Raw genomic sequence first — 12,577 nt, 5'->3', positions numbered from 1 at the left:
AGGATGACATCTCGCAGCTCTCTCACTATCACCAAATAGACTTCATTATTTCCATCTCAGGCTTTTTAAAATCCATAGCACCTGGGAAAATAGGCCTTTTAAAATCTGAATTGAGACTGAAAAACATTTCTGACAGAATGAAAACAATCACTAGGAAACGTTAACAGAAACTTCAGATTTCTCCTTCCCGATGCCCTGAATCGCTCACGTCAGCAGCCCCTGCCAGTGCACCCTGAACACGGGGCAGCCCCTTTCCCAACCAGCCAACCCATTAACAAAGCAGCATGAGCCGAGTCTTTTGAGACAGAGGAGACTCCTCGGTTCCATTCGCAGGCTCTCGGACTCAAGCTCCACACACAAATAGCGCATAGCACAAGAAGGAAATAGCATCTAAACGTGTCCTTGAAAACTTCTACTAGTTTTCCCTTGGTGACTATTTAGTGTTTTTCACTTATGGCATTCAGTAGTTATTTCCGTGAGTGACAGAAAACACTCACTGTTCCAAATCCTAACAAGTCCTCGACAGTTAGTGGTACAACCAGCTCTGTGGAACACAAGATATATTTTCTGCTGGAACCCATTTCAAATTATTTCTGCTGGTGAATGTAATGTATTGGCATATATGGAATCAACCTGCGTGCAAGAGTGGGAGGAGACAGATGTTTCAGTGCCTTGTCAGGTAGAAATAAAAAGGAATTCAGGCATGTTGGGATCAAGGCTAAAAAGGCAAGTAGCTTTTGTTCTCTGGTGCTTCCTGAGAGCCTAGAAATTGTTTTTTAATAGGGAAATGACTCCACAAACCCCTATTTTCCTGACTCTTGAGAACAGCTTCAATTTGATGACACAAACAGTAAAAATGAAATGTACGAAAACATGTTAGAGTCAAACATTCAAGGTAAATATTGAAGAAATATACTCTGTCCTGGAGTTAAACATCCACACTAGTGTTTTTAAAGGTGTCTGAAGTATATCCCCTCTGCCTGGGTCAAGCTTTCCCTGGCCAGGGGTCTGGTTCTTTTCTGCAAGGGTCAGTATCACCATATCAGTTCAATACATAAGGAATGCGTTCCCGTTAAGGACTCAAAAGCCAGCTAATATATTTCAGTAAGAAGACTACTCTTGTAAAATACTGTTTCTTCACAGTAATTAATCAGCAGCTTCCTCCATGTAACAGGTTTATTCTTATTTTTTCTTACAAATGACAAACCAGTTTTTCCCATATACAATGTTCTGTTGCTAATTTAATGAACTGGAAGCACGTGACTAGTTTATCTTTAACAGTGCACGCTTTCTTCAGCAGAATCTCTCAGTGCTTCCTATATTACTTTCCTGCCTGTTTCCTCCCACGCTCACATAGTCCCCAGGAGCCAAGTCTCCACGCTGTTCTTCTCTGGCCTGCAGTTAGTCAGGGATTATCTCTGCGGCACACCAGGGCAAGCAGAAATGACCATCTGCCCTGACCCACAAACACGTACCATGAGTCACTTCCCACTTCAGCGTCTCACGCCTTCTAGAAAAGCATTTTCTGCCCATGCATCTCCATCACTAATTAATTCTTAGCAGAGTGCTTACTAAGTAGATCAGAAAAGCGCTGTAGCTGCAGGCTTGATTTATGTTAATTGAGAGAGGTTTAGTCTCACGCTAGTCAGTTTCTAACCTTTGTAACAGCAACATTCGCACCCCACAATGTTCATCAGAAATATTGCCAAATACTTTTCCATGTCTATTAAACGAGTATGATAGCGTGAATATTCTTAGCATGCACAAAGGAACATTCTAAAGACAAATTAGTTTAAACACAGGTATTCAACTGGCAGGCTAGATATAACAAGCTCAATTTCAGAAGCCAAAAAGATGATAAAATAAATGAAAGCACAGAGCTGAAATAATTTACTTGTTTAATTAAATTCATTAATGTAGCTTGAATTTTATGCGGTGTTTATGAATAATTGAAAATAATTGACTTTGCTTACATACTTAAAAGAATTAACTGGTGAAGTCTGAGATTCTTAAAACAGCTCATCTACCCAACGTGATCTGGCTAAATAATCACAGCTAATGTCATGTATCTGAGGGCTTATTATATAGCTACAGCACCTACATCCCCGTCTTGTCTTGCTTCTTCTATCTCACTCTTTTAATAGAATCATCATCTTGCTACATTGCCATCATCGCTGTCATCATCACTGGGTTATGCCCTCACTTGCTGACAAAGGTAGGAAGGGTAGAATTATGATGTGATATGAAGTCCTGTTAAACAGCATTCAGTGGGGAAGAAATGTAAATTAAGTTATATAGGCATTTAGTAGGAATTTAATAATTCATGTAAGAGCAGGGAGGATCCCATAATCAGGTATGCACAATGTTTTAGAGGGGAAATATATTGGCCTGTAACTGCGTATCATCTGAATGTTAACACAGAAGCAAGCTACCCTGAATTATGCAGGTGTTGCTTCTCAGTCTGCTTCCCCCACCTCTCTCTTGTGAAACCTGCTACATCGGTAAGACACAGCTCCTTGCATTTCTCTGAGCTTTGACAGCTGCACGGAGCTTGTATTAAACTTGTTTGTATGCAAAGAAACAACGGTGAGGTACAGATACAACAGCTACGTTTACTTTGAACTATAGATGTTCATTTTATACAGTCAAAGGGAACAGGATCTCAGACATCGGATGAACAAAGACTGTTCTGTGGCAGCATCACAGGACAGTATCTATGCAGAGTGGTTCATGGACAGCTGCAAATCCAGTACTGTCACAGAAACATCTGCAGCATCAGAGCCAGCAGATCCCGCACAGAGACACCAGAGGAGCAATCACAGCAAAGGGGACACCAGCATGTTCGGGGGCGTTTTCATAGGAGTTACTTTTCCCTCTTGCTACAATATAACACTGCAAAGTAAATGGTTTTATTGTTAGGGAACAATTATTATTTTCTGTATTTCAAGGTGGGTTAGTACTTCGGTTATAAATTAACTTCCACTTTTATCATGTTACTTGAGTATTTTGAAGAACAAATGCAGGTTTTAAATACTACAGAAGTCACTTGACTTCAAAACAGGTGTCATTCCTTCAGCTGAATAATCTCATTAAACCAAAACAGGGAGAAAAACCTGCACATGCCATTATTACATTATCACACACACACTAAAAGACACAAGATGGCATTTAGCATTCATAACAAGGTAGCAGCCTGATCTGATATTATTAGATTACCCTCTTACTATGTTAAAAGTAACTAAGGGGTCAATTTTCTCTACATCTTACTATAGTGACAGATGAAAGGCTCTTTGCCCTAAAGGTTGGATCAGTAAAGGGCAAGAATAGCTTTTGATGAAATGAAGTCTCTGCTTTAGGGGGGTCAGTGTTATTATTCAGCTACCACAGACGACAGATTTCCTCTCTCCTTGCCCCCAAATGTTGATATAATTGATATATAAAGCATACGCTGATATGATAATTTATACCAGAGGATGAGTCCAGTGGATAAAAAAACCAGGTTGAGAGTACCTGAATCCTTTGAAGCCACAGAGCAGTGCTTAAAACAGACACATCGTGGTGGCTTTGCCCTCCCCAAAACACGCTACAAATCCTGCATGGGAATGTTCTTCCTCCGGTTCCCATCACTGGATTGGTACTTGGTAGCACCGGGATCTCAGCTGCAAGGTGTCTGCATGCTGATAATATTGAAAACTAATGCAGAGCACAGAAAGTACGTGAGAACAGCAACTTATGAGAAAATGTTTCTTTTAAAGGAAATTATGGTATCAGCAGGTATTCCATAATGATACCATAATGTCATCAGTTGCACCGCACTCCTTTCAGGTTCAGGTTCTTAAACACAGCTTGATTTTTCCTTAGCAGTTTGCTATAAAGAAAAGCTCTGGCTTCAAGACAAAGGAATCTCACTTATATGAAAATCATATTTGCAGCTAGACCTGCAACATGTCTCATAATGATGCAGCCAAAAAAAAACCAAACCACCCTGTGACTGATGATGCATTGATCTTTACAAACTAAATAAAGGAGCAGGGCTCTTTCCAGTCAAAAACAGTCTATGCACTGACCACACGCAGAGTCATCAGAGTCCTCTGATACCTCTATCAAGATCCACAAGGCTTGACCATAAGTGTATTTAGTGCCTTGATTCCACTGATTTCAATCACAGCCGAGTGGCAAAGCGTATTGCTGGATCTGGCTACAGCTGCTGCATTCTGATTTGTGAAGTACGGAGTTGATACAGACATGATTACATTATCACTGCAAGCCAACGACACAGGGTGATGTTCAGTGCTTACTGTAAGGTACTGGCCTGACCTTGTCATATTGGTATCACATTACCCCCTTTCTTTTTAAGAGTAAGTAGCAACTCCATTCCACAGGTTTCAGTATCTTCATGATTCTTCCTGGCCCTACAGGTCCTGGATACCATTACTACTATGCTACAGTGCACTCCTTGAATCGTTTGAGAGACAAGACATAATGAATCCTTTGGTCCAGAAAACAGATCTGCAGTCAGGACGATTGTCCATGATCTCACCGGTCACCCAAATGGACCAAAATAGCCCAAGTCTGAAAACATTCTGACACACAGAGTTGTTTTTGAACAGCATGAGGGAAAGGGGCATGCAGATATTCGGATGACATGGGCCATGGTTTGCAGTCACCTTCCTGACTGGCAGTTCATGTGCAAGAATTGGTGAGTTTTGGTTTACACGCTCTCAAGTGCTACTTTTAACTGCTGTAAGTCACCAACAAAGACGCATGTAACTTTTGTGTCAATAACCCATTCTATTGTGAGTATATATTTTCTTTTGCGATTACAAAAAGCTGAAGAAACAGAATAGAAAGGTGCAACACATGCATTTTTATTCAACACTCCGGATTTTTTGAGAACCTTCCATTTTTATCCTGCTTAATAATCTAGAATTGTCTACGGTGTAAAGCCAAAGATTCACAGACCCTGAGGAGAATGCTAATGCATAAACGTACACTACAAGTTAATCAGAACGAAGAAGAGTGATTAACTGCAAATTAAGGAATAGATAAGTAGTTACTAACAAAGAAACAATCACAAAGCTCAACAAATATTCACTGAATAGTGATTCTATTTCAAACTGTACTATTTGTAGTGAAATGCAATCTTACCAAACAATCAGCTTTTTACTACAGAACAGTATTGTAAGCACGCACCATGTACAAATTATGTCATCTTTTAAACACTCAAATGCATAAACAAATAGCTGCAAAATAGCGAGACATCTCAAGAGCAGCTAATTTATGGTATGACTTCACTCATCTCATGATGAAGAATTCCCCAGTTAGAATTACATTTTTAAAGTATCTACAGATTTTGTTACTGTCTCTCTTAGCTGAATCCTTCTTGCATTAACACCATAAAATGGCTCTAATGGCCAGCTTGAGAACAGACTTGACTTTATAAGGATTTATGGATGTAAAGCTGAGATAAAAATTACCCTCCCAAGCCAACAGATAATACAAGAAGTAGTTTTGCTCCATAGCAGTAGTCTAGATCCTGACCCCCTTGTGTCAGCAATAGTCTGATGCACTGAAGAAAACTGAGTCACCTCTAAGTTTCCACCCAGAATAAATTCTGTCCCACTCTCTGTTTGGTCGACCAGTAAGTTAAGCAGACTGCTCTGAAGAGGCAGAGCATTGTCATCCTGAAACAAAGGCCAGAGAAACTGGGAGTCCTTCCACTGACTTCCATGGCCTTTGCATGCGGCCCTAAAACAGAGAAATCAGAACACTGGAAGGGATTATATCCTAACCCGAATAGTCTCTTTGACACTCAGACAAACCTTCACTGTTCAACAGGAACAGAATCCAGCTAAGTCTGTCTATCTTGAATATTATTTGACAATCAGCTAGACATCACTTAACACACACTACAACACGACAGACAAATGGGAATCTAATAACCTTCTCTAAACCCTGTACTGCTGTCACTAGAATCATTTTAAAATGCAAAATCTCAGTGCAATTACAATACTATCTACTCAATATATTCTTTTACATTCAAACGGTGTACTCCTGCAGAAAGTATTAGGTGCTGCTCAAGGAACCATACTAGGCTTTCAGAACAATGCAATCTTTTTTACACAGTTCACAGAGACCTGTTAAATCAGACACAAAACCTTTCTCTGGCTGTTCTCAAAAGCACTAGATCGTAAAGCCCTCAATCTGGGGGTCATCATGCAGGAAGTGGTCCTGTCCACCCAGCCCTAAGCAGCAAAAGGCGATACCACCATAGATGTAACTCCTCATCTTCTAAGGCTCCAAAGATGCTTTTCAGCTCCGATACTCAGATGGCTGTTGCAACTGATACACGGTTGAAAAAAAAATTGTGCTGTAACACAGTTTTGGAAGAAAACCAGGTTTCACTTTGAATGTCACTTGCTGGATTCAAGCTCAGCTCTATGGCACAATTTCTAGTAATGGATTCAAGCTCAGCTCTATGGCACAATGACTAGTCAGAGGACAAATGGATTCTCCCATGAGCCTCTGGAGAGGGTGATATTCTTCCATAGGAAACTATTCAATCATTCCTTTTCAAATGCCACACAGAGAGTCCACCTTTCTGCCACTCTCTAGTTAAACATATTTATTCTCAGTAATCTTATGGGTCAGGAAATTTCCTCAGGAAATATCAGTGGTAAAAACTGGTCATATTGGTTCAGTCTCCAGTGAAGCCTACTGAGAATGGTTAAATGAAAGCGGATATTTGGAGAAAATCAGGCTCACTCGATAGGCAATGAAAGCAATCAGATGTCAGGCTCTGAAGGAATAAGGTGTTAGTGCTACGGAGTTAAAAATCTCCCAAAAAAGAACAAAAATACAAACCAACGTTTCTTCAGTCTGGTTCCGCTTAGTCCTCAGCTATGACACATTTTTCTGTGTATCATATCAACCTGAGAGTCAGCCCTAAGTTATTTTTATATCCACAAAAATATATCCCCCAAATGACAATGCCCTGAATGAGTAATATTTCAGTCATCCTTGGCAATCGGCTGGGACATCTCTAGCACCGTTACATCCCTGCAGATAGTAGCCAGACATCTCCTTTGCAAATTACCAGATAGCTCACGGCAAGTGAGCAGGCATGATAAATGAGCTGTACTTTTCTAGACTGCGCTTTTTAACAGATGTATTTACATATTTCACAATCTAACGGTAGGGATGGTGCATGTTACTGCCAAATGTTAGATGAAATGTTATCAAACAGAAGTCTCCCAACAAATTCCCATCATCTTGACTATTAAGATCAGCTTGCCACATGTAATTTTTCATGCTATGTCCTTGATCAAGATTTTTTAAGCTATTGTTACTATTTTAATTATACTTTTCTTACTCACCAATACACAAAAAGAAGTGCATATTTACATGAGCAAAGAAATTGCATAATGACGTATCTAGAGACTAGTGCACCTTACATTTTTAAAATATTTTGTAAGCTCATTAAATAACTAAATACACATCAAAAACCTAAATCTGATCCCATTTCCATTTTACACTGCTCTTCAAAGTGCTCTCCTTTCAGACAGCAGCAGAGAACAGCCTGAGCCAGCTGCTCTTTATCACAACATCTGACTTCCCTGGGGCAGCGGATGCACCCCTGGCTGCTAAAACCCCAGGGTCCCACCCAGTTGCCACCAGTGACAGCGTGGGGTCCCACCCAGTTGCCACCGGTGACAGTGTGGCCTCAGGTGGCCATTGAGAGAACATGAAGAAGTTGTCATTCCTCTCTCTTTTGCTGGAAAGGAAAAAACGGAGCCCACATCGCACTGGACCGTTTGCATCTGCTGTACCCCACGAAGCAGCACGGTGGGGGACGCTGGGGCAGATATAGGGATAGCATAAAGAGACATATAGTTCCCACAGCAGCGCAACCTGAGGCAGAACAAGCCTTGTCCTATAACCTGGCCCAGGCACGTGCAAGCCCCAGTGAACATGCAATGCATCCCTCTCCTAGAACTGGCCCAGGCTGTGGAGTCTCACCACACAACTCAAGTTATCCCACTTGTGTCCGTGGCAACGGTGCTGCTTTAACGCCACTTGAATAATGAACAACAAGCTGAGCTCAAAACCCTGCCCGCAGGGCATTCAAAATCTTAATAAAATACATATTATTAGTGTATTAAGCCTGACGGTTATTACTGCGTCATGGATCCGTGCTTAATACCAGCTAATGTGTTCGAACACAGGCTGAATTTTGTGGCAGCACCTTCTGAATAGCAACCACACAATGATAGGACCGCAATTCACGTTCAGCAGAGCTCTATTCACACTCAGCAGAGCTCTTAGCAGATGGTGCATCTTCAGTCGTCTCAGGCTCAGCGCGCTTCACAAACACCTAAACCACAAATATTAATCTGACGGTGCTACTATAATCATGCAGAGTCTATATACATTCATGTCTTGTCTGTTCACATGTCCAAAAATACTTGCATTCATTTATTAGCATCTTAAGTAAAAAGGTCTTAGGAAACAGTGTTTTGGTCAAGAAGCTTGTAATTGCCCAGGCTATGATCAGGTCAGCCTCTTTACAGATTTTTAATGAGAGCTGAGCAATTAGAAAGAAAAAAGAGCCAAAACCCCCATACTCCACAAATGTAACTTGCTTTCAAAGTGATTCCTGATTTGACTGCCTGCAATGTGTTTTCAGTAACTTCCTGAAAACCTCCAGGCTTCCAAGGTTTGCTAGCACACATATAACACTGAAACTAAAGCTTACATATTAGATCTTTTGCTCAGAATAGGTTTTAAGTTGTTTTCAACTATAATGTCTGCGTTTCAGGCTGCGCTTGTTAGTCACATGTTTCATGCACTTAGGAAACAGAAACAGTTGTCTAAGATTGAAAAGGCAAGATTATTAGTAGTATTTTCAAGAGCTTTGCACAGAGCATTCTAAACTCCAGAAATATTAGAGAAACATGTGGATAACTCTGCATCATGGAGTTTTTGAATAGCAAGGGCTTTGGAGATGACTTGTGCACAAGCTAAAAAGGAGATTACATTAACAACCATAAAACATATTTAAATCTAATCTTACATCTAACACTCCATATATTTCAGAAAAAAGGAAAGAAATTTTGCTCCTACCTCTTCCAAAGCCCATAACGAATCAACCACAGGCTTGATCTTCTTAGTGGTATAGAGATTTAGGAGTTTGTCCATCACACCCTTGATCAGACCACCTCGATTCTGTTTAAAAAGTAGATTCAACAGGGAAAATCCAGCAATGACTTTGTTCTCCTCGTACAGCTTGATAGGATTTACTTTCTCAACCTGCCACCACTGGAAAGCAATAAACAACAGGGTTAGAGAAACGTCTTTCAAGAAGTGAACAGAAAAGTTGACAAGGGAACTGTCGGGGCAGATGTGACACACGACTCATCTGGCAGAGCTGAAGCACCAGCCAAGAGAAGCACTAGGGACTGTATTTAGGAAAAGACAAAATGTATACAGCTGACTGACGTGGGGACAGAGAACACAACCCTGTGTTGCATAAGATTTGCGTGTTAGAACAGCAACAGATCTGGGTTTAGGACATGGCTCTAGAAGTGAAGAACTTGGACCTCCCTTCTTCTCCCTGCTGCTCAAAACCAAGGCAACTACACCCTGCTCAGAAGCTTCCATTTACTTTTCAACCATTATTGTTTGTGATATTTGAACAAGCTGCATAATGTCTAATGAAATTATTTTATCTCATTTAGCCTAAGAGCATCCTTGAGACCGAGATCTCACTTCCTCGGAAATTTTATTTGAATGGGTCAATTTTTAATTAAAATTTGCATACAATTTTTATGAGTTAATTTTACAGTATAATTACATAAAGAAATTGGTTATACTTTTATTTTTAAAACTGATCCAATTTAGTATTTATGCAGTCAATAAATACCAGTACTATCTGAAAAACACTTCAGTTGAAACTGATTTTGTTGGGCCAACCTTGCCTGCAAATTACACCCATCTGGATATGTTAATACAAACAGTAAAAAAGATGCATAGTAAAGATTATGTTGTTTTAGTTCACAAATGCACAACAATAACAACGATTGTGTTGCTACAACCATTAAGAAAACGTGGGAGGCACAGAATAGCTTCTTGCTACAGCCGTGATTTCTGAGCAGAATTTTGGGGTTGTAGGAAGCTGAAGAAAAAAAAGAACATTTGAATTTGGGGCTTGTTGACATCATCAATTAGGAAACAAAGGCAACATCATCGTCTCTGATGTTAGTTGACATGAACATGGAGAAGTGAAAAACGCGTTTCCATACGGAACTTCTGAAAAGCTGAAGACAACTGGACACAAGCACCATCTGAAGAGATATATCCCTTTAATATCTCCTTTAATTCATTGCACTGTCCTGACAGATATGAGGGGCCTACAGGGTATAGTTATCCATATCTACGGATATGATACTCTGCCATAAGTAAATAAGTAATGCAATCAAACTTCAAACTCGGCTAAGAGATATACGTCCGACAGCAAACAATTCCTATGTGCACTGCACACAGATCCAGCTCCTGCCCAGCTCTTGTACCACAAGAAAACCTCAGGCCACACTGCAGTCAGAGAAACGCTCTCTTCAGGAACATCAGAAGTAACAACTTAGTAGAGATGGGTGAGTACGAAGATGAAAATGCTACAGAAAAGACTGAGGTTAGAGGAAAGAGCAGAAGCGCAGCACTGGGACACTTACTGATTTTGCAAAACTGAAGAAGCTTTTTGTCTCCCCAGTAACCATGTTAGATGAACCTGTAAAAGATGAGGACATTCACACACAACTTATTACATGCTGACAAGCAGACCATTTATTATACATCAAATCATTTCCATTATTCATATTTAAGAAAAAAACATCCTCCCCAGGTTTAAAAGGGATTGGTAGATGTCCTTATACTCTGGGAATAAATAACAAAGAGGCCAAGCTGACGGAGCCCTACAAGATTATAGGTATTGTGAGATGACAACAGAAATCTGTCAAATCTTCCAAAACCAGTAACGGGTTAAGTGCTACTAGGCACCCTGACACCAACACTCTCCTATAGCTCTCTCCTTCTCTGCAGTACAATGCCATTTGTCTCTGACACACAGTTATTTAGCAGCGATCAGCACTAGGTGTCCTTTCACTGTATCTGTAGAACTAGAGCACAGTTTCCTTGGCCACGCTGGGATTCCCATGGTGTGTAGAATGAGAGATCCACGCTTTCTCCTACACTTCTCCTGTGTCACCCAGAAATGTTTAACAATCTGGAATGTATGTTCAGTTTCACTTCTGAATTTTTTTTTTTTTTTTTTTAATTTTTAAAATTGCCCTTGTATTACGTATTGTTTCTCGATAACTTAGTTCATGCTTGGCTTCAGTAAAATCCTTGATTGGAAATGGCCAAACTGAAAAAGTATAATGTGGCGGCCTCCATTTCCCAAAGATTTTAAGAGGGGATTTTAAGAGATTTTAAGCTTTGAAAAGCTTTAGTTTTGAAAAATGTACCTGGCTTTTTCCACTTACCGTATAAAATATAAGTCCCAAGTGGTTTGAGAAGACTGAGGCCTTTCCCAGTATTTTCTCCACACAGACAGTCCAAAACAATATCCACTCCATCTGTCGAGATTCTAAAAAGCAAGAAAGAAATGTCACTGTACAACAGGATGCAGAGGACCAGTCAGCCAGCGTGACACGGGCTGATCGGTAACATCTTCCTAACATCTACAGGGTGCCAGTTCTAGCTTGCAAAAAGGACTATCAATTGTGCTACCACCACACACCTCTACACCAGGAAAGAAGAACAAACTAGCTCGTTGCATCTACATTTTATCTTTTGTACCCACTGGTCCTCTGCCTCATTGGTCTATTGAGAAGTGAAAAAATAGGTGAAAATGCAGGATCACCAAAAGGGATTTGAACAGACTTAACAGAGCAGAATTCCACCCCTTCATAACCAGTCTCCTTGTGGTTTCAGTCGCTACGGTCTGTCACCCAGCGCCAGGGCTGCTGTCAGGGAACTGCCCCAGGAAGAACTGTCCTGGTGAAGGGCAGAAGCAGCCAACACTATGAGTAATCATAAACCCATCAGAAGTTAAAGGAGCTTTATTCCTTTCTTTAAACACCACTTTCTGTTCTATCTGCACCCACATCACATACCGCTTGGGTCAGATCCGCCACCCCTGCCAAGAGTTGGGATTAAGGTTGGCGCTGAACTCTGATTAAAGTTTTCAAGTGTTCTTTCTTGCCAAAACAATGTTTGTAAAGTGAGGATTGCTACAATTCAGCCTTCTTCTCACTACAGCAGATTTCCAGGGGCAACAAAACACTTAGGTGTGTATAGTTCCCCCCGAGAAAGTCTATCAAAGGGCAGGAGAAACGTGCTGCAATTCTTCTGAGCTGTAAGAAAATGGCAGGGGTGTCACCTGCTGGACAAGTGCTCTCTTGTTTGGTAAAACTTCCCATCTGGAACAATTTTCCTTTGATATAAAACTTTCTTTGTGATGGATCATTTCAAGGGTTCTCTAAGCCCTTGGAGTGCTCCGCAAAGAGCAGCAGGACACGCT

General features: G+C 40.6%; 1 protein-coding gene across 1 annotated transcript in view; it reads right to left on the bottom strand.

Annotated features, from left to right (window-relative positions):
• The window catches only part of VAT1L (vesicle amine transport 1 like), a 56,178-nt gene that overhangs the window by 20,643 nt on the left and 22,958 nt on the right, over nucleotides 1–12,577 (bottom strand). The window contains exons 5-7 of the mRNA XM_065028509.1: nucleotides 11,538–11,641; nucleotides 10,728–10,783; nucleotides 9,124–9,318 (exon numbers count right to left, since the gene is read on the bottom strand). Of these exons, the coding sequence (XP_064884581.1) occupies nucleotides 9,124–9,318; nucleotides 10,728–10,783; nucleotides 11,538–11,641 (355 nt within the window). The remainder of the gene's footprint in view (nucleotides 1–9,123; nucleotides 9,319–10,727; nucleotides 10,784–11,537; nucleotides 11,642–12,577) is intronic.

Source organism: Columba livia, chromosome 13, assembly GCF_036013475.1.
Source record: "Columba livia isolate bColLiv1 breed racing homer chromosome 13, bColLiv1.pat.W.v2, whole genome shotgun sequence".
Taxonomy (NCBI): Eukaryota; Metazoa; Chordata; class Aves; order Columbiformes; family Columbidae; genus Columba; species Columba livia.
Note: the sequence above shows the minus strand (reverse complement) of the source record. Positions and strands in the feature narration are given on the sequence as shown.